The sequence below is a fragment of the Camarhynchus parvulus genome, chromosome 10, assembly GCF_901933205.1.
Source record: "Camarhynchus parvulus chromosome 10, STF_HiC, whole genome shotgun sequence".
Taxonomy (NCBI): Eukaryota; Metazoa; Chordata; class Aves; order Passeriformes; family Thraupidae; genus Camarhynchus; species Camarhynchus parvulus.
Window position 1 is genome coordinate 17,932,933 of NC_044580.1, and position 22,810 is coordinate 17,955,742.

Sequence of the window (22,810 nt, forward strand, 5' to 3'; positions counted from 1 at the left end):
CTAAAATTTGAGGAGGAAGAAAATACTAATGTAACATGGTTTTTTTTCCACCCAAGACAGTCTCTAGTGGTAGGATCCCTTCACTCCCCAGCCAGCAAACCCAAAGACAGTTGGACCAAATGTCTAACCAAGACACCCAGCCTGAGCTGCACAAGTATTTCCTAACTTCAGAAAGAAAATCCAGACCAGTACGTGAGACTGTGCATGAATTTCATTTTCAGAAGAAAAACATCCCCTTTCTCCACCCCCACCACCCTGTCTAATGGGCTTTATTTAAACTGGACTCACCAACAGCTCTGCCCCCTTCCCCCTTAATACTTTCAATCCATAATGCCTGAAAGGCTCTTTCCCTGGACCTTGCACGGTTTATAGGGTTAATTGAATGCACACTGATCTACTAAGTGTCCATAAGAAGAAGCACCATTCTTTAAGATGTCATTTCTCCCCCCGGCCCCCTCCCCGGCCCCCCGGACAATGCTGTGGGGCTGTGCCCGGCCAGGCTTGGCCCCAGTGAGGTATTGTTCCCCTGCCGGGGGGGCCTTTGGAAAACAAAGCAAAACAAAAGAATCCCTCACATGCCTAAAAAAGGAGACTTCATGCCAGAGCTAACCTTTGAAGATTTATTCCCCGCTGCCCTTGTGACCCAATTCAACCTCCATTACTCAGGAATTCCCCAGACGAGCCCCGAAAGGCAGGGATGGAATTTCGGACTTTCTAACTCATTTGTTTGTGCAGGACAGGGTGGTCTGGCAACCCCGGGCAGACAGGGAACTCGTGTGCTGGGAGAGGCTTTATATAAATATACATCTGTATTTATAGGTACTTTAGGTATTATATGTCATTATCATGACGATTCCCTCTCCCTCTGCTTAAAACTGCAAATCCTCACCTTGCACAATGTGCCTGGATTGTAATAAGCTTTTGTGTGGTTGCTTCCCTCAAGCCTTAGAATTCACCGCCTACATTTGGAGCTGGAAACTGGAGGGGAAAAAAATAAAGAGAAAGGAAAAAGAGAGACTCATCTACATTATAAAACTGAAGCATGTTTCTCTTGAGAATATCCCTAGTGGGGTGAGAACTTGGGAAATGCTCTTTTGGGACATTTGCTCCAAAACACCTCTTGCAACAAAGCCTTGGGAGGAGGGCTGTGGGGAAGAGTGTGGTCCATGATGTGCTGGGCTGGGCAGATCTTAATGCAGGACCAAGAGAAATGCCCACAGAAATGTGTCTGTGCCTGGCAAAAAGTCAGAGAGACCCTAAAGGAAAGACCTATAAAGATCTATAAGACCTATAAAGTCAAGACAGACCCACCCCAGGAGCATTATCTCTGCATCACTCTTCTGTCTGCAGATGGCTTTCCCAACAGCACCGGGGGGCTGGGGGAAGCAATCCAATTTAACACTAAAAACTTGGAGGAAATAGCTTGGGATGGAGTCATAAAAATGTCACATATGCCCAGTCTCATTAGGCCAGCAAGGGATGTGTCCCCCCCTGGCGTGCCAAGCACAAACCCAGATGCAGAGTGTGATTATCCCAGGTCCAATTTGAGCCTCCCAGTTCGAGCCCTGCTCTGCTGGGTGGTCACAGTCCATGGAAGCAAGGCTGTCATAGCCACTGATGTCTGGGGCAGGAGCTGCACCCCCTTTTCAGAGTCCACTTTGTCTCCCTGCACAGTAACGTGTGTGAGCTTTTTGGCCCGTATTTTGCTCAGGGCTCACTAATCAGCAATGGTTACCCTTGGACCCTTCCTCCAGGATGGCAGGGGGATTTTGCATGCCTCAGGTGCTGGGAACAATGAGATCTCGAACTCTGGAGGAGGGGGGAAATTCTCTCCTCGTGGTTAGTGGTAGGTGACAAAACCTGGCTGGATGGAAAATAACTGCCTGGCCCTCCTGCTGCCCACCCAAACCATGTTCTGCAAAAGCAGCTGCAAGCTGCCTGCAGAATTCCTCAGCTTTGAAAGAGCTCAAGCCGAGCACCTCTGCCTCAAGCCAACATCTCCCAAGGTGGAGAGGGACCTTTCCTAGGAATGCTCCTTACTCCAGTCCCTCTGCATTGTGCTTGGTTGAGGAAAAATAACATTGTTAGAGCTGCTGAACACCTCACAAACTGAGAATCCAACAGAGGTTTATATACAGGAGACCTCAGAGACATTTGTCTTGATGAGACAAGGTGCTCCACACTCCCACAGTACAAAATGCTGTTCCAAAAGACATGATCCTGCCTACCTGGGCAGCAAGGCAGGAGCAGAGAGCTCTCACATGCCATTAAACCATGACATGAAAATATTCTGGACCAAATGGAGTGATACCCCAGCACACATGTAGCTCTTTGGAGAGCAGGGAGTTATTGCCTGTTTCCAGCACCATCCAACCTCAAGAGCTGGCAACACCCTTCTCTTCACTTACAGCACCAGAAAGATTTCACCAGCTCTGTGACACTCACAAAGTGTTAAATCACTGAAGCTGCTTAAGTGCAATAATTAATGATCTTACTGCCATTTGTGTGTTAAAAAGCATCGAATTAGAATGGGACCTTTTGATGTTGGCTTTGAATGAGCACGAATGACTCCAGCAGAGCAGGTTTGAATTCCTCCCCAGGCAGGGCACGCAGCCCCATCAAGAGACTGCAGGCTTTCACGCTCCACGTCAGCTCTGCAGCACAGCTCTGGACTGTCTCAGCAGCATCCCACCCCTCCTGCTCCCTCCTGTCCCCTCTGAAAAAATGACAGTGATACCGTTCACTTGCTCTGCTGGCCCTGCACGAATCCCCTCACTAATCTTGGCGTAGTCCTTTGTAGATGGAGGGCTGTTCTGGGCTGGAGCTGTGCTGATACAGGCCAGCTGGAGCTCTGCTGCATTAAGGGGTAGGTGTTGCTGGGGTCTGTGCTCAATACTTAGGAAACAGGCTTGAGAAATGAGGTTATGCACACAGCGTGGTGCTGCACGTGAACTAGTAAAAAGAGCTTTACTTCTGCCTAGCTGCTGCAGCCCTGAGTGACTGCCTGATTACTCCATCTATATACAGTAAGGCTACACTGTAAATATGTCAGCGTGGTGTCAAACAGACCTCAGAAGTGGTAAGTACAAGGTGAGACTCTGGAATGTAAAAACAATCCCCCGTTTTTGCTCGTGTCTGCTAAGAACATTGGCTAAATGTCTAAACTGTTATAGGCAAGAGCTTCAAAGTGACTGTCGCTCAGCGTGGCACATCTGAGGTGGATGCAACACAGCTCCACACTGGCCAGGGAAAAGTCACCTGCAAAATCCACTATACCATTATCCCAATCATTTACAAAATCACAGCAGACACACCAGAAAGCCTCCTGGATTTATTCTAAGACTGCAGAGGCCCTTGAATCCCATGCAGCAAACCACCCAAGCCAAGCTAAAAAGCCCTGTGGACCTAAAATGCAGAGACATCTCCCAAACAAACACAAAGTAGGCTGAAACACCCTCACTAAGCAAAACTCCATTAAACTCCTGACCCTCCTCATTAAGATAAATGAGGTCTGACTGTCACTTTAACTTGCCACCCTTTCACTTAAAGCTGAGAAGGAAGCAGATGCTTAATTAGCATCCCTCATGGGTGTTCACAGGTCTCAGTGTAAGGAGGAAGCAATCTGCTACTTCTTCAAAATCCTGGGTGACATTCTCCATACACCGACAGCAAAGCACACTGCTGAAGTCCCCGGAGAACAAAAACTCCAGGTGTGAAACTTGGGCTTTGCTAGGAGCCCATCTCTCACCTCCCTGTCCCAAGGCCGCCCAAGTCAAACACCTACAGCTGCAAAGTCTGTGTGGTCTCTGTAGCTGTGGGTAAAATTAAAGATTTGCTTGTTCTTAGCCAAGATAACTCATCCACTCCAGTTACAGACCCAGGAATGGAGTACTGTACAGACAAAAATTGCCATACGCTAACAGATGTGCAGTAAAAATAACCCAAACAAACAAACAAATAAATAAACAAAAAACTCCCACCAAACTCCCCAAAATCTGTTTTCAATACTTGTAAAATACCAAGGGTTTAAACCACTTATTTGAAGACCAGCAGCTACAAGGTGACTCTGACACAAACCACAGAACCCAAACAACAAATGATGCGTATGGAACGAGTGGAAAGCTTCAGTGTCTTTTCAATCCTGCAAAGACAACTTGGATTTAACATACTCATGAGTTTCCCTGGGAACTTGCATCTTCCAGTGCTACTCACCCAAATCTCAGGAAGGAATTACTACAAGAAGCACTAAGAAGGAATTAGAAATCCCCAAGGTACCAAACTGTCTAAATAAATTACCCTTTGAAGAGCAATTCAGCCATTCTTGTTCCCACCTGACAAGACACTCAGTGACTTTCTCCAGTGAAAACACAGCAAGTCTCCGAGTCAGAAAGAGCAACAGATTAGACCCCTCAGGAAAAAGATAAAATGGACTATTGGCTGTTAAAGAGTCCTTGATTTGAGGATGGGATTGCAGCTCAATTTTATCAGCTGCTCAGTAGGTACATTTAGTGAACCACATTTGTCAACTCAGACAGGAATTAGCATTAAACTGGGAGCAAACAAAGCAATTTGATATAAAAACACGTGACTGGAGCAAAGTAGGACGGAGACCACTTTGACCTGTACAACATCATGGAAATTTGCAGCTGAACCCATTAAGAAGTCCACAAATGCCCTGGTTTAAAATCCCAAAAAAGTCACCTTTAAGCACTCCTGTCCTTTATTTTCCATTAAAAACTCCTGGTTGTGTAAATTGGATTCAAATGAACGTATTTACATTTGCAGTAGGAACCTGAAGTCAGGCTGTCAAAATGTCACTCTGTCACTCATGTTTTCATCACACCCCGTCACAACACCGAGATGTTTCGCTCACCGCCTCGACAGCCTCCTTGGACACAAGGGAATGAGTGGCAGGAAGGAAGGACGGCTGCTGAGAGGGTGTCTCGGAAGGATGCTCTAGTGGAAAAGTGTTATTTGCCTGTGAATTCTGGCATGCCAGGCTCTTATTGTTGTTGGCTTTCAGCCAAGCACTGCCAGGACACAAAAAGTCAATTTATGTCGGGATTTTCATTGACTCACTCCCGCTCGTTCCTCATGGTTTTGGGGCAACTTATTATGGAAGCTGGCACTGGCTAAAAGAATACTTACTTTTCACATAACTATTCATCCTAATTAACAGCATGCCATGATGGAGAGTAAATTACAGCAGGACAGGATCATCTTCACTGTGAAAAATAGTGTGTTATTAATCTGGGACAATCTATTGTATGTCAAGGATTACATGATTCCTCTCATCTTCATTTAAAAAAAAAGCCCCTGGGGAAAAAAAACCAATTCTCTAAAATCAAACAGTTTAGAGCCATAAAATCCCACTCTTGTACATGAAGTTTCTGAAGGCAGTAGAAATCTCCAGAATGAAAATAAATCCCAAGCAGGACCAAGATTTACTACTTGAGGCTCAGCATTCAAGGAAAAGCATCACTAAATTATTACTTTCTGTTCTGTAACAGGACAGTCATGGTACACTGGACATGAGGATATTTGCATCAGTCCCTACACAAGGACAGGGCAATGATGAAGAACCTAAACCCATTTCTTCCAGTTTGTGTTCCCAGAAGAGTTCTTTCCAGGTTCTCTCTCCAGATCTTTTGGGTAGCAGCTCCCAGACATTTTGGAACCAACTTCAGAAAGCAAGTCAGAGATGCACATGGGATGGTGTGAGACCAGCATTGTAGACAAGACACACACACAACCTAAGGGCAGAAATTCACCTAGTTTTTGGCTACTACCCAACAGATATTCCTGCAGAAAGAAACATCCTGCTGCCTCTCAGGACCCTGGTTTCACTTGTCCTCAGGAAAAATACCACCAATGCCAGAATTGCTGTGATAGAGGGAAGGTTTTTCAGCTCCTGCCTAGTTGCTTACCAAGCCAGAGCAGTCTGCTAGCCTTCCTTGGCCCTACATTGGGAATAAAAGCTGGAAAACAGGATGTTTACAGTCTCCAAAACCAGGACACAACCCAAATTATCTATTAGGAATCACCTCTTAAGCCAACGTTCTGATTTTTTAAACATAGCAGCTCCCAGTCCAGAGGTGGAAGTACAACCCATGTACCAGAACATCCCATGTTTAACTAATATTTTTTTAAATAAAAAATACTTATTCTCAATACCCCTATGTTGCTCTTTTCTCTGAACTAGCTGTTTTGGACCCTGTCAGAATCAGGAGCTTGCATTAACCAGAGCCGATGTACTAACCCATCAATTCTGCACTCCTCTGAGATGTTGCCTTCAAGCTCATTATCCAAAGCCTAAATTGCCAGGAATTAGATACCTTCACTCTGCATATCAGCAGGAAAAGGGGGAAGAAAAAAAAATCAAATACAATTTACAAGCCCACAATCTAATTAGGAGAAAAACTTCCAGTCCTGAAGCGTTTGTCAGTTTTTCATCCTGCAAAATGCATACTAATCCCCTGTCCCTGCCTGCTGCCTGGGACTGCCATTACTCCGCTTCCACAGCATGCCAGGAGTGATCAGCATTAGGCCTTCCTAATGTGTCTCCGAAACAATAGCAATTACAGAGTCGTCCATTCATATCTAAAGGCTTACAGACTACAACTTCCCTCAGGAGGCTAAAGACATTTCATCGAAGCAATTATATTTATGTAGCATTAAAGTACTTTCTTTAGAGCCACGGCAGTCACCTTTTTGCATTCAAAGCAGAGCAGTAACGAGGAGCCCTCTCACCCCATCCAAACTCCTCCAAGCATATTTTTTGCCTGTTTAAAGATTGCTAACACACACACACACACCTTGGGGGTTTTGCTACCTTATTTTTAATGTTATTACACTCCTTTCCCCAAGGGATCTGACATGCAGATTGGAGCCTATTTACATGACAAGGGACCAGAATGGAAGAAGCTCATCAGTTTATTCAGCTTTCCCAGCTCTCATCATGTCATCAAGGACCTTCTGATGTCTGGCAATGCCGTGAAGCCCCAACTTCCAGGATTTCACAGTTCTGTCAACCTTAGCTCTCGTTATGCTAAAAGCAAAATGTTTTCAAGCTTCTTTTTTTCTCACGAATCACAAACGCTGGGAACATTTTTTAAGTGCATCAGCTAAAAATCAATAGGCGACCTAAAGGAAATAATAATTTCTTATTTTTTAATATCAAGAACCCAGGGCAAGTGCTACAATTTTGGGAGTGAAGAGACAGCTCAGACCAGGTTTTTAACGCTGGAAGCTGTCAATACAGAACATCATTTACTTTCCACTCTTTCACCTTGCTTCTCCCGCAGGAAGCAAAGCAGCTCCCTAGAAATATTCCACCTATGAATTTCACAGTATGCCTCGCAAAATCAAAACGCGAAGCCTTGGCGTGACGTCTCAAATCTCTGCCATTCAACAGCTGATCATATTTTCCCTTTGAGCAGCACCAGCTGCACTCCACCGGCACGCCTGGCTCGCACGGGGCTGCCCGCGGCAAGTTTGGCATCCTGGCTTGAAAAGACATTTCCTTCCAAGCAAAGGCTGTGCCTAGCTCTGGTACACAGTGGGGATTTTTTTAGTGCTTGAAACGCTAATAAGAGGAAGGGATTCCTAGTGTTTGGCCAACATTTCCTTGGGTCTGGGCTCTCCATTTCCCTTCCTGAGCTTTGTTTTGGAGGGCAAGAGCCATCATGACTCCACACACGGGTGCTGCTCAGATCGTGACCTCAGAAGATCTCCCTGCAGCTCTCCTGTGCTTTTGGGGTAGGGAAACCACCAGCTTTGAATTTTGAAACTGGCAAAGCACCTTGCAGGTGTGAAACCTTATCCCATCCCTCCTGTCTCCCTGAGTTCTGCTGCGGATGCCGCAGGCTGGACCAGCTCCTGGCCGCTTTACCACGCTGCAGCCAAGCGTTGTCCTGGCCTAAGGATGAACTTGTTGCCATGGCAGGAGTCGAGGCATGCGTTGCGCTGCCGGCATGGCGGCGAGCGGCAGCTCGGAGCGCCGGCTGCTCCGCCACAACGGCTTTTTGTTGTTCCTTTCTCACAGTGCTGCCGTCCCCTCTCCATGCTGGAGCAGCCTGGCAAAACCCAGCTGACCGTAAAGCACAGTAGCACCATGGCTGAGGGCCCAACACTGCTTTTCTCTGCTGCAAACTCTGCCTCTTCCCTGCCTGCTGCAGGGCACAGCATGGGAAAGCCAATCCCATGGCACAGGCAAGTGTCCCACTGCAAAGACAGGGCATAACGGGAAGGTGAAGTTTTGAGGCAGGAGCTCTGGCAGACAGAGATTTTAAGAGAGAGGAGATAGCATCATTCCAAAGGAGGTTGTCCCCAGCTAATGCATTTCCTCACTGCTGCTGGAATGTTTGCACAGGACAGGCTTAGCTTGGCTGCCTTTTAAAACTCCCTTACAGCTTTGATTAGCCTTGCTAAAACTAAGGGCATCTCTCTTTCACACACTAATTAAGGACAGGCTCAGAAGAGGCCGGTATTCCTCATTGCTGCAGATTTTAACAAGAAGAAATACAAAGGTAGACTTAAAATTAAAAGCAATGCTCCTTCCTGAGCAGCGGTTTCAGTGCCTCAGAGATTACAAGCCAGCCCCGCTCTGTGTGTCAGCAAGCCTTTCCAAAATAATGAGCTTGCTTCCGTCCCAAGCAGCTCCTGTTGCACTGGAGAAATGAGCAGAAAGGTATTATGGGCTCACACTCACCAGATGGATGTCCTGCTTTGTTCTCCACTTACTGAAAACCCTACACATACAGTTTGGATTATCTTCATTGTAATTCTAATCACCACCTCTCTGTTAGGGAAGGAGGGAGAAAGGGAGGGATCCTTGCCTCTGTCAGGAGAGCTAATTAAAAGTTGTGAGTCATCCAGACTTCTCCACACATTGGAAATGCTTTTGGAAGTTCAGGTAATCTCTCATTCTTGGGAGAACCTAGTTAGTAAAAGAAAAATTAAGCAGGCTCCCCTTGGGCAGGGAGCTGTAGGAGAACAAATCCATTTTCCCCACGGGATGCGGCACTGTGAATCATCGAGGTGCTTCAAACACATGCAAACCACTAAAGCAGAAAGGCTCATACATGCTCCCCAGCACAACACAAACACTTCCCGTGCACCTACACCATGCCAGCTTTTAAAACTCCTTCTCCAAGAGGCTTTTACATATGAATATATACCGTGCAGGGACTTCTGTTTTCCCATGAAAGAACTTCTGACCCCTCTGGCTGGTACCCGGGTGGTTAGGCACAAGCTCAAAGGTCTCAGAAAAGTCAGAGCCAGGAGGCTCATGAAAATCGACAGCTGGCAGCGGCGTGAGGTGCAGCAGTGCCCCAACTCCTCAGCCCTGATTAGGCACAGAGCAATCAGCACGGAGCAGCCGCCCGGAGGCACCCGGCTCCCCGGCCCCACTGCGGTGGGAAGGAGCTGCCTGTGCTGGTAATGAGCTCTGACAGCTTCAAGTGGGGTGAGGGTCCCCCACACCAGCCGGGCAAGGACAGTGAGCAGGCAATGGGCCCCCAAACCTAGTGGGGATAGGGAGATCTGGGGAGGACCAATGCCACAATCTCTAATTCCTAGAGAAACACAGTTGTCTGAGATCAGTAGCAACAGCCAGGTTTCCCAAGGCATCAGCCAGCACACTGCTTCGGTAAAACAGTCAAGTCTGGCTCCTTTAAGTGTAGCACCCAGACTCTGTATTTAGGATTTTGACCAGCCCCTGTCACTTAGAGGTGGTGGGTGCCTGCAGAGCTTGAGCCCTTGTGAAGGTCTACAGCACCCATGGATGTCCCAAGGAACAAGAAAGCTGTTTTATCTTTGGTCATGCAAAAAAGCTTTAAAAAAAGGATTATTTCTGCTGTCATCTTTCCAATGGCCAGTCCAGCATGTGAAGACTTTTTCTTCTCTTTCTCCTCCCTTTTTTTTGAGAGACAGTTCAAGCTGACCCCCTTGGGGCCCTGTCTCTTCTCCTGAGCATTAGGATCACTAATGAAAGATGCAGTCAGGACTTTCCCTCCCGCCCCTTTGCACATTGCCGTGGGAAACTATGGTGAGCTGGACACGGCTGCTGCTCTGAGGAAATGAAGTGCCTTGGCAAGCACCCTCACCTCAGACAGAGCTGCCATGCTGGGGCCCAAAGGGATGTGGCTGCACTGCTTGGCCATTCAGGCAATGTCACCACAAGAGCCCAGGACAAGTGCAGACCTCTGGACTGAGGCTGAATGTCCCACTGCCCTCTGGGGAAGATGCTGAGCTGCAGGGAAAAATATGTTTGTGGGCAAACACCACCAAATAACAAGGGAAATTGAGACAGACTGCTGCTTCCTTCTACCTGATAATTTTGGAGATTTGATCAGTACTATAAATCTGTTTGGATTTAAATTCATTTAGGCTTTGCTTCATGGGAACCCCAAAGGCCCTGGAGAACTTCTTGGCAAAAGAATGCTCCAGTTGATGTTCCTACTTTTCTACCCAAGGCACATGCAATCAAAAATACACATAATTTTACCAAAGCCATCTGCAAACTAATTTTAACTGGCACAGCCTGTGCACCTGGACATTTGCAACCAGCCCATCCCAAATATACATTAGCCCTGACTTTTTGTTTTATGTGAAGGCTTAGGAAAACTGGAATCACACTTTTGCAATGCTTAGTGAAGCCATGAATCCAGCTTGTGCAGTCTTGGTTTTCCTCATCCTCCTTTTTGAATCCATGACATTCTCCTTGATGAATGAACGTTCACTGTGTCCCTTCCCTTTCTGACACCCCCAAATCAGTGTTCCTCTGAGTCCCAGCAAACAGTGCAATCCTTGGTAGGGTGAGCTACGGCTTGGGATGAAAATGGGCATCATCCTGCCCAAAGAGCCGGGCAGGGAATGCCATGCACTGCACTCAAAAGCCACCAGGCAACCTGCAGTGCCATGCTCCAAGATGAGCAAGGCGGTTGAAGAAACACAAGCTCCTGCTCCTGGTCAAAAACATCTCACAGGGATCAGCCATTACTTGATCTGGCAGGTTTGCTGTCCCTGCCCTTCCCAGGCACAGCAGGCAGGAAAACACTTGGTTTTTCCTTGATGAATAAGCACAGAAGAATCGATCAAATGCAGCAGAGTACAATGCTACAGCTGAAGTATGCACACACTGAACTTCTCTGCTACTGCAACACCGCCACTCATTTACACATCAGCAGCCTAAAACTATCTCTTTTGTACACCCAAATTGATCCTCAGTCTTAATTAGTGCTCTCAGTTGCAGTAAAATTTCATTTGTTTCTTCCAAATGTGGCCTGATCCATTGTCCCTCTCCCTTGACCTGCGAAAATTAGTCATTGAGCTCAGTGACAGTGGTAAGTGCAAAATGCAGCATCAAAGGGACATAATGGGGCCTCTTAGGACTGACAAAAAAACACCATTAATCAAGGCATGCTCAAGAGGTGCCAGCTTACTTAGGCATGTGAGTGGCTCGCAGGGAAGGAGTGCGGGCCCTCTCTCGGAAGGCAGAATGCAGAGGGATGTGTGGATGCAGGACAATCCCCCTGCCCCAAGAGCTGCAGTCTGCCCCACACACCCAGGCACTGCTGCTTCATGGGCAGATGGTCTCTGTTCTCTATGTCCCAGTCCCAGGCATTTGTACACCTGCTATACAATAGAGGTTATGGAGATGCACTTTTCCAGGCTGCTCCTTAGCTTGGAGAGCAGGAATGAAGCTCATCTTTTAAATGCTCTTTAGAGCTCTGCTTTAGGCTCATCTGTGGCCTCTATCAGGAGTGACGTATGGAACAGACACCAGATCAGGAGGGAGATGTCAGCATCTGCTTTTCCAGAGCTAACACAAGAGTCTGCAGATTCACAGAGGTAAACACATGACACTGTCCATCCAGCAGCACCTTGCAGGGACCCCCTTCTGTGATCCCAGAACCAAGCTAAGGGGGAAGACACAAACTGCACAAGCAGACCAGGGAGCTGTGGAGTTACACCAGGGATCAGGACTCAAGAGGGCTACGGAGAAACCTGCCCAGGTACAAAGATAGGCCAGCCCTGCAGTCAGTGAATCAGCAGCAGGGCTGCTGAAAGGGTAAAGGACCAATTTCAGCTGGTCTGGCAGAGGGAGTTTTAACATCAGAAAACCAAAGCAAAGAGGTAAATATCTTCAAAATTCCAACCTCAGTAGCAAACAGTGTGTTTAAACCCTCTCCTGCAAATCCATGTCATTAAACAGAGTAACTTGGACTCAGCAAATCCAAATGACTCTCACTTTCAAGGTCCTGCATTCAGAATCCCACAATGGAGAACAATGAGGTGGGGAAAAAGCTGAGGATCTTGACGCCGCATTCAGAGGCCATCTGGTCCGGCCAGCACAGCCAGCGCTGGGAACGGGCAGCGTCGTGGGCTGAGATTTAATCCCAGCCACTTATTGGGTGACCTCAGGCGAATCGTTTGACCTCCTTTTGCCTCAGTCAACCCAACTGTAAAATTGGGTTTAAAGCAAGAACCTCTCTGAAAACCATATGCTGTGCCTAGGAGGAGTGGGAGCAGACTCCCTTCCCAGCAACAGGGCTGCCATGGTGGGTAAAGCCAAAACCAGAGCGGAAGAGGAGGTGCATAGTCAGATCCAGCATCCATTGATGTCAGGAAGCTCTGGCTGATGTCTCTCCCGGGTCCCATCCTGCCAGCTCTGGGAAAGCAGCTTTGGCACCTGTGCAGGGACTCACCCATAAGAAGGGATTTGTGAGGTCTGACCTCACCCATATCACACTGCACCCAAAGACCCCAAACATTCAAAGGTTACTCACTAGATCAAGAGCATGGATTGCTCTGGTGAAATGCCCCCCAAAACTGATTCCTACTCACAGTCTTGCCAATGAACAGTGGCAGAAAAGCAGCTCCTCTCTCACCTGGGCCCCAGTCTGGCCCCAACACTGTGCCCTCCTTGGAGAGAAGCAACAGCACAGATGAAACACCATGGTCAGCTAACCTGGGTCCCTGACAAACACAAAACAGCAGTTTGGCCCCCCAGGTGTTCAAATGAGTGTGCAAATCATGGCACTGACTGTAAACACATCCTGGCTTCAGAGAAGGGAAACTGAGGCACAGTAGGTATATGGATGTCATTGGCCAAACTATAGCCAGCTGGGACCCTTGTAGGGCAAAATAGGAACGCAAGCCATATAAGCAGAGACCTGCCCTCCTGACTAAAATATACAGGACTGTGGCCCAATACTTTGAGGAGAGGCTGGAGCAGAGCAGCAGGCAGAGGGATGAGCAGGGTACAAGCACGCAGGGCTGGGCACTGTGCTATTCCCACAGGACTGCCCACACAGGTATCACAGAGCTTCAACCCACCTTAAAAAAGAAGCAGAGAGCTGCCTCATACTGCAGGTGCAGGCTGCAGAGATGTCAGAACTTCCTCAGCTGTGCTCCAAGAGTTAATTGAGACAAATAACTCAACAGTGCTGCCATTAATGAAATTCTTCTGATATATTTCCCCTGAGCTTTCTATAAATGACTAAGTGACATTACTGCCTGCAGTGCAAACCCCCTATATGAGAGATAACGCTGCCGGAGCTAAGGTTGGCGCATCCACGTTAGAAGCCTTGGAAAGAAGTGCAAGATGATATTTAAATAACTATCACACTGCTAAGAAATGAGCAGCCAAAAGAAATATGGTCTTATAATATGCTCAAGTCTCAGGATGAATCCTGGCTGTTACATGCAGACGCTGAAATGCAGTGGGTGGTAAGTGACAAACTCTTTTAATCCTGCAAATCTACTAAAATTCCCAGTCAAATCTCCAATTTTCCCCTGGTGACTCCTATATTTGTACATTTGTTTTGCAGCACACACAGGGCCAACTGTACTGCAACAGTACAGATGTGAGAGGCAGCGTCACGTGAACCAGCATGTCCTAGGGGCAGCCAAAAGAGCTGATGGAGGGAAATAACCCACTCACCCATCATATCCATCTCCTGGAAACCTCTCACAGTGTTTCTGTTTTACTTAATTTCTTTTGCTTTCATTTTTTTCCTTTAGTAATTCCTCATGGGTATTTTTCCCCTCTGAGACCCACTGCTGCAAGCCCAGGATTTGCTCTGGCCTTGCCATAAGCACTCAAAGCACAGACAATATTGAAACATCACTGGCATTAGGCCTGAGCCCTTCTGCTAAGCTTTGGAGAAGAAAGGGCAATAAATATGAGCAGAGCCACAACAGGGGGGGAAAAAATCTAGTTTATGGATGGAGGAAACTTGGCACATAACACCAAGAGTTAAACTGCAATAAAATTCAAATGACCATTAGCAAAAAAGTTCCTGGGAGTAAAAGAAAGACGTCTCCAGAGCTGTAAATGACACCAGGGCAGACCTTTACCTCCAGCACATTTTGCACAGTAAAACAAGGAGTCACAAAAGCATTCCACCTCCAACTGCAAAAACAGGTTAACTAGTCCTAAGCACAAGCCATAGGTAGGGCTCTGCTGACAACACAGATACTGTACAGGCACAAGAGAAACCAACAGCAAACCCACGTGTTTGAGGTCTGCCTTGATGTTTTGAGCTGAGACTCGCAATCTGCATCCCAACAGTGGCATTGCCCAGGAAATACCTTGGTGACAACTTTGGTGCCACCTTATTTAAACCTTAATTTAAAATGCTAACTTCATAATGAGTGGAACAAAACTGTGTAAAAACATTTCCCACTCTAATCCTGGTTTGATCCCCCCCAGTATGGCCTTCTTTTGTAATTACATCCCTTTGTGATCTCACTCTAATGCCTTGTATTGTGACCCATAAAATAATCAGCCCCCTTTGTCTCTCCCTAATCCTTTTAGACTTCCTTCTTGTCTCTACACTCTTATAAATGCTGCCATTATTTGGGCTCAGCAGCTCTTCCCACCACCCCAGAGCCTGGAAAGGGGGCTGCAGGTTAAACCCTGAATATATTCTGTGCAGAGGAGCTGAAATGATGGGAAGATCTTTGCTGCTTTAAAATCCCTGTTGGATTCCCAACCTCCTCCCCTAGCCACACAGCTTGGCAGGGAAACCAACCTGCAAGTTTGCATATGCACCAGCACTCCCCACTTCTATACCTTGCTGATGACCTGAAGACCTTTGGCCTCGAGGCCACAGTGGCCAGCGTGTTTGTGGGGACAGCATGCTTGTCCCCAGCTTGGGCGAGGGGAGCTGCTGCTGCTGTCTGCAGGGATCAATGCAGAGAGGAATCACAGCATCTGCCTTGCCCAAGCTATCAATCCTGCCCTCCTGCTGGCAGGGTAAGTGCCATGGACAGCCACACACAGTTGGATGCAGGAGCAGAATTTGGGACAGGATGCAGAAGGAAAGGGGGTCAGGGAGAAGAGAAGGGCACAGGGATGTGTGCTGCTATGCTTAACTACAAACCAGTCACCCTGCAGCAAGACATAGGGAAGAAAATGCCTTTACAAGCTCAGATCTGTCCAGAGTTATTATCAGGTCCTGCAGTACTTCAAGTACAGGGCAGGTCCAATTCACCAAACTTCAGGAAATTGGGTGTAAATTGCACCGTTGACTTAATTCCCCTTGCTCCTTTTTTTTTTGGTGTGTTTTTTGTTTGTTTGTTATTTTATTTTGGGGGGGGGTGGGGTGGTTATAGCATCAGATCAAACAGGGAAAATTTCTACTCTCAGGCTGCATACGTGCAGAGCCTGATCCGATACCCAGTTTGATGGTGATTTCCAATTAGTGGTAACTGCTTGTTATTGAGTGATATAATCAATGGGTCTTACTCCACTGGCTGGGCTGTGATTTATGATGATGTGGAGCCAGGTCCATCAAATTACAGCATTGGCAAAAAGAGCTGGAAATGCCATGAGATGACACAATCACAGCAAGTGAGGCCAAGTTAAGCAAAGGGTGGTGATGAGAAGAAAGGTGGCTGTGTTGTGGGGAGCCCACCTTCCTGAGGAGTGGACTCTGGATGTTAAAATTTCTCAGAGGGTATCTTCATCCACATAGAGCCAAAGCATGCTCAGCTTCTGGCATGCATAGGGGAAATCCAGTTCCTCAGAGACCTGTGAAAACACAGCCAAGCGGTGCCTCCAGAGAACACTCTGATATGAAACTGATTTTAATTAAGACAGCTCGGAGTCATGCGAAACTACGAAACTGTCATTGAGAGACAGAAAAGATCTGTATTCAATAACCTGATCAGATTATAAAAACATGTTGCATTCCACAGCCTTTTAAACTAACACACCAGGGTTTGAACAGACACAGAAACAGCAACTGAAAGAATTCCAACCGGGGTATTAGGCAGAGGGTAGAAATGCTGAGGGCCTCCCTGCTGAGCTCAGTCACACGTAGTCTTCTTGCACACTTGTGCTTGTTCAAAAAAAAGTTACACTACAAAAATATTATCAATGTTTTTAGCACCTGGCCAGCCAGTCCACAAACCACCCAAGGTCCGCTTCCTTCCTCTGAGTATCTTTGATTAACAATGGCAACATACAGAAATACCCCAGAATTTAATGAAATCAATTTATTGAGTTAATTTTTAGGAGGAAGGGTTTAAGATGCACCCTCTTGGTGAGAAAACTGCTAGCACCTTGAGCCCATCAGGGCTGCACACGCAGTGGCGGAGAGCAGCATATTCTTCCAGTTAAATTCCACTCAATGCCAAGTGTTGAAGTAAATTTGAAACATAAAAATATGATATCAAGCCCACATTTCCTGAATGCAAATATGTACATTCCTCCAAGCCAAGAAGATTATATTCCAAGCAATAATACAAAGCTGGGGTCTGTAACGGTGATACAAGACTAACAGCCTGCCTTTGAAGACAGCGAAAAGTGCAACAGAGCTCTCGAGGGGCTCCGCTCTGTCAGATCTCTTTTATTCCTCTGTAGCATGGCCCTGATCAACTTTCAAGATTTTTGTTTGTGAAAGGTTTTTATTTCTCCTTTGCTTTTGTGTTCAGATGTCAGGCTCAGAGGGAAGAAGAGATCAGCACTGGGATGAGGTTTTACCCACCGGCAGTATTTACTCTGCTCTGCAAAGGTCTGCTTAGTGCTGGGGTTTTTTCCCTTTCCCTTCCAGGCAGCCAGCACCCATTCCTTCGATGCAAAGGTCCCTAAAATGGTGATAATTACCCTTCTCCTTTGACTTGCTGATTGGGACTTGGAGCAAGGAAAATCACTGTCTCTTGGGTATAACCACCCTGAGACTTGGGGGCTCAGGGTACAACTGTGATGCATTCTCAGGAGATTTCATCTACGATTAAGCAGAGTCCTAAGTGCAAATGTGTGTTCCTGCGGCTCAGGCACAGCAGGGGAGCTTGGCCTGAGCAGCAGGTTACATTTACCCACAACATCCTGTTTTATTCCCATTATCTGCACGCACCTGTGGCATCAAGGCTGGGGCGGGGGGGCTGTTTGTGCTGGCTTCACCCAGACCTCTTCTCAGGGCTGGCAACAAACCAAGCCTGAAGCTAGAATAGACTCCAGAGCATTTTCAACACGATCCCTTTTTCATTTTGATTCATGTGAAACTACGGCTACAAAAGGAAACGCTATTCAGGGACACACAGCACATCACATACATATTGATGCAGGAGCCTAGATAACAGTGTTTATTGACAATCCACAATCTCAAAGGTAATTCCTCTGGCTCTCATGTCTCCAGTTTACAGGTCCAAGAAGTTTGGCATTGTGCTTTTGCATGAGTCGGCTTCCAGCTCATAAATGTCAGAGCCATTCACCAAAAGTGCTCCAAGGTTTAGCACCACAAGACTGACAAGTTTGAGATCCAGCTGCTAATCTGGCAAGGCCCCAAAGCCCTTGGCTCCTGGACAATGTCACTTCTTACGCTCCTGAAAAGCTAGGTTTGCAGATGGCCACTTCATGTACTCAGGAATTGTTATACACAAGGGCTGGAGTGTTCCCTTGGTGGGCTGCCAGCCGGCCCTGGCACTGTGGGGAGCGGGCGGCAGCGTTCCAAAAGGCCCCTAGTTTGGGAAATGCAGACAAGACCTCAGCCTCACACTTTGCCTTAGACTTTTCCTGCTTTGCACCAAAAAATCAGGGTGATATTTGCAATTGCAACAGAAGCATTAGTAAGTTGCTTGCACAGAAGAGCAGTAGCCAAACAAGCTGGAGAACCCTTCAGCAAAACTTAACAAATCAGTGTTCCACCAGGTCTCATGGCTGTACCACATACCCATCCTCACACTCACATAGAAATTGCATCCAGCAGCAACTTCTGGTTGAATGCAAAAAGGATCAGTGGCTGCACTCCCAGAGCACCCAGACAGTCTGTGGGCAAAGAAAGCCACCAACACAACAGGGACAGAAACCACTACAGACCCCCCAGCTCTGCTGGGTGTCAGTCCTGGGACAAACACCAACCAGCAACCAGAGCTGACAAGGGAGAACCAGGAGATCCAACAGGACCCAACTGCTCTGCGCAGGGCAAAGCAATGGGCTAACATCAGGTAATGTGCAGAGCTGGAGTCACAGCCTGCCCTGGAACTCTTCCTCCCCCACCTTTAAATTTCATTCCCTCACTGGCATTTTCATCTCTCTCCTCCTCCTCCTCCTCCAGGCTCCCCCATCAGACAATCTGTCTGGTGTTGTTAGCCTTGCCCCCAAAGGCACTGCCACGCCGGGTAGTAAATAAGACCTTGCTGCCTCTATACTGCCAGCATTAAATAACAAAATGAAAGATACCATGACCTTCAGGAGGTCTTTGCCTGTGGTTTGGGAAGCGCTGCCTGCCAAGCAGAGCCCAGCTGTGCTGCACAGCAAAGGGGCTTCCAAACTCACTGCAGGAGATACATAAACCACAGACTACTTCACCACATGATTTTAATGTAACTTACACCTCCAACACAGAGAATTTGCTGTCGGAAGGTGGCTTTTAGTTTTCTACCCAAGAAAGCTGATGAGTTCTTCTTTCACATTTGGACAGTTACACAGATTAGATGCCAGCCAGATTTTGACACCAGCTCCAGGGTTTTTCTCTCTTCCCTCTCTTTAATCTCTGCTCCATGAAAACCCAGCACCTACCATGCTGCCCTCCTGCCTCCCAAAGCCAGTGCCCCTTGTGGGATTGCCCTGTGAGGTGGGGGTGGGACAGTGTCTGTACTTACTTGCTGCCTGAATCTTTGCCTTCCGGCTCACCAGCAGCCCGTAGTGGTTCTGTGCCATGCAGTCGTACTCGCCTTCATCCGAGGACCCATCTCCCCGCACCCTCTGGAAGCGGGAGACGTAGAGAGACCCGTTGGCCAACATAAAGGCATTCTCACTGTCCACGATCATCACGCCATTCTTCCGCCATGTGATGGTGATGGGCTGGATGCCCTCCACCTGGCAGTAGAGGATCAAGGGTTGCTCCTGCACCACTATGTCATCACTAGGCTCCACAACGAACGCCAGCTCAGAGGAACGGCCAAAATCTAAAATGAAGAGAGTAGGGCAGAGTCAGCAGCATGTCCAGGAGCAGCAGCAAGGGTCAACTGCTATGGCAGGAAAGAGGATGATGGAAACGTTTTGAATGTGCTACAAAGTGCAAGTGTTTCTGAGAAACACAAAACCCACAGGCACGCTTTGCCTCCCAAGAGTCTCTGAACCTCAGGGTGCAATTTCTTAAAGCACAACCACAGGCAAAGTCCTTCAAGGCTGCCTTTGGAGGCTCCAGTGAAGGGGACAGGCAGGCACACCCCTCCAGCAGCTTGCCAAACCCTAGCTCCACTCCATACTGCCCTGAAGATTGTCTTTCACCTCCCATTGCAGGTGCGCAGCATTAGACAATTAAAACTTGCACAAACATAGGGCATCATCCATTCCCCACCCAGGAGCAGAATTGCACACAGTGCTGGGAAGCCATTCCTCTCCCCACATAAGCAGGCAGAGGGGCTGGGCCGTGCCCCAGACCCGTTTGCAGCACAGCCGGTGGGGGTGAAGGGGGGATCAGCAGCTCCCGATCCAGACCATATTGCCACCGGCATCTTCCCGACACTTCTCCCGCTTGGCAGAGCAGGAGGCTGTTTGCCTCTCGCACGCAACACCGTGCCCTTCTGTCGCCTTGGTCTCTCTCACGCTGTAACAGGCAAAGCATGGTGCTATTCAGCCCTTAATGAAGAGCAAGTTAAGCACCAAAATACAAATGCACAGTGTTCCGGCTCAGCCACACAAAAGGTTTCTTGCAAAGCAATTACGCTAAACGATGTCCACGAGAGATAAGTTATTGCAGAATTTGTACCAACAATAGGCAAACCCTCACTTCCCATGACACAGATACGTCCTAATTTACTTCTTTTGCCACAAGAACATTTAAACGCTGTGTCTTTGGCATGTTATGCTTCACTTGGTCACAGCACACCTTTTGAGGGTACAATTTGCCCTGTAGTCATGATCAGACACTACAGAAGATGACAGAAATAGAACTATTGCTTAAAGATTGGCCAAAATATATGCAGACATGAAAGACAAAAAGAGACCAAGAAACGAGAGTTATATAGATATTTGAAGGCTGTAAATGCAGGGATGGAGGTGAACTGGGTTTTTTTAAAGAGAAGCAATGGTGAAGAAATTCCAGCAGAGTAAGAAAACTACAGTTTCATTCAAATATGGAGAGCCTTTCCAACGGTTCACTTCTGCACTGGCCCTTCAAGGTGGGGGTTTCCCAAGCTGTGATACAGTTCTTTCCTCTTTCACAGGCTCAGGGGAACCAACTCCACAGATACTCACAGAATTGGGATGCACACAAGCAATATCTCTTGCCAAACACCAGCCACAGCACAGGTTTTGTAATACCTGTCCCTCATACAGACTCCACCAAGGACAGGATCCCCCCCACACTAGGCTCAAAAGCAGGGTGGAGGGCAGACTGTTAATGCATAGTAAGAATAACAGAGATGAGAAGAGGCAGTTACACTAAAGAAAGAGAAGAAAAAAAGTCTGTCTTTTCTGCTCTGCAAACCCAGTGAGATTTTTTTTTTCTTTCTTTCTGTAAATCCCCACTGCTTTCTACGGCAACTTAAATTGGATTACGGGGGATAAACATTGAGTGCAACCTGAGCCGAGGCAGATGGACGGAGCAGACAAAGACAGCAGTGGTACTGCAGGGCCAGGCCAAAGGTACTGCACTGAGGTATGAGTGTGTGCAAGGAATGGACAAACCCCACTTAGTGACAGGCACCTAAAACACACACTTTATTAACCCATTAAGTCTTAAAACGTCAGGCTAGCTCCAGCCATCTCAGTGATCTATCGCTCACTGTGACTCCTTTTTTATGAGATAGCCCTGGGGTCCTCTCAGCAAGTCAGACTGCAGCCAGCACAAACCCATCAATTACTTTTTTTTGGTGAAAATTAAGGAATTAGATGAATGCTCTGCATTTTTCTGCAAAGTGGCCAGAGCCTCAACACCATGCTGGGGCCCCATTCCCTGTGTAGGTGCTCTGGCGAGTTAGGTAAGATAAGGACCCTTGCATCCTGATACTGAGCCAAGAGGGACGTGTGACTCCAGAAAATTGAAGATTTTAGGATTTAGCCTAATGCGCAATCAGAAAAAAATCCATAATTAAATAAATGCCCCATCTTCCCCCAGCACCCCTGTACTCTTAGATAAAACAGCTTATTATTATATGTACAATAAAAGGAAGAATCAACATAATTACATGCCCTTCCCACAATTGCTGTCATTATAACAACCATCATTAAGGCTTCTGATTGGAGATAATCATGTTTGCCTCCATAAACATTCGGTCTGCATCCTCACTCCAGGCTGCTCGAACTGCAGGAGTGATGACGCTCGTGATTAGGACTGGGCTCCTCAGACACTTGCTGGAGTGGGGACAGGCACTGCTCCTGGGGTCTCCTTGGGCTGCACTCAAGAGCAGGACTGTGCCTTGAGGCGTGACACTGTGCAACTGGTTTGTTACCTGTAGACACCTTGAAGTGTCCAGAAGCACCCAAATTCCAATTTAACTTGGGTTTTTCTCATGGGATGCTTATCAGACCTTGAAGAAATCTTTCTGCCTCCTCCCTGAAGTTTCAGGCCCAGGTGACCAACTAACCAGATGCATGGGGAGAAGCTAGATCACTCCACCTGGAGAGCTGGGAGAAGCCAAGCTCTGTTTATTCCCTGTCTCAAAGGCAGACTCTGAACACAGAGCCCTTTTTTCCCAGGATGCTCAGGATGAGAGACAAAGGGACAGACGCTCCCAGAGGAATCTCCATAGTGGGACAAGAAGATTCCCGGTGTTTGCTCTAGAGATCAGCTCAGAGGAGCCAGAGGGAGAGCACAGACAGGATAAGGAATGGGATAATGGTGGGAGAGAGAAACCCACCCAATTCCATCAGCATAAAGAACTGATTGCAGTTACCAGTGAGGCACAGAAATGATGCTGCAAAGTTGGAAGTAAATGACACTCCAAAGGCACATGGAAATAGTACAAGTGCAATTAATTGAGAGACAGCAAGGAAATTGCTGAGGCTGTGCACATTCACTCAGGGAGTCTGAAAGTCCCATCCCTCTCCAACAGCTGGCTCTGTATCCAAACCCCTCGAATCCCACACAACATCCCAGGTACCTCCCAAAATGGATTGCAAGGCAGCATGGCTCACAGGCACTCCCTGCTTGAGGCAGGAGCTGTACAGCTCTGCTTGTGGCAGCTCGAGTTTGCAGTTGGAGCCGGGGCGTCAGGCAGGCAGCTGAACAGCCCGCTTGTCTCGACACCGGCAGCGCGTCAGGGAAAACTGCTTTGCTTTCTGCAAAGGGATGGAGGGAGGAAGCGTGATTAGCTCTGACATAAAGGCCACAAGAAAATTACTGGAATC

At 47.4% G+C, this 22,810-nt stretch overlaps 1 protein-coding gene across 1 annotated transcript in view; it reads right to left on the reverse strand.

Moving 5' to 3' along the window:
- IGDCC3 (immunoglobulin superfamily DCC subclass member 3) overlaps positions 1-22,810 on the reverse strand; it is a 101,199-nt gene that overhangs the window by 71,746 nt on the left and 6,643 nt on the right. The window contains exon 2 of the mRNA XM_030955066.1: positions 19,117-19,422. Coding sequence (XP_030810926.1) covers positions 19,117-19,422 — 306 coding nt within the window. The remainder of the gene's footprint in view (positions 1-19,116; positions 19,423-22,810) is intronic.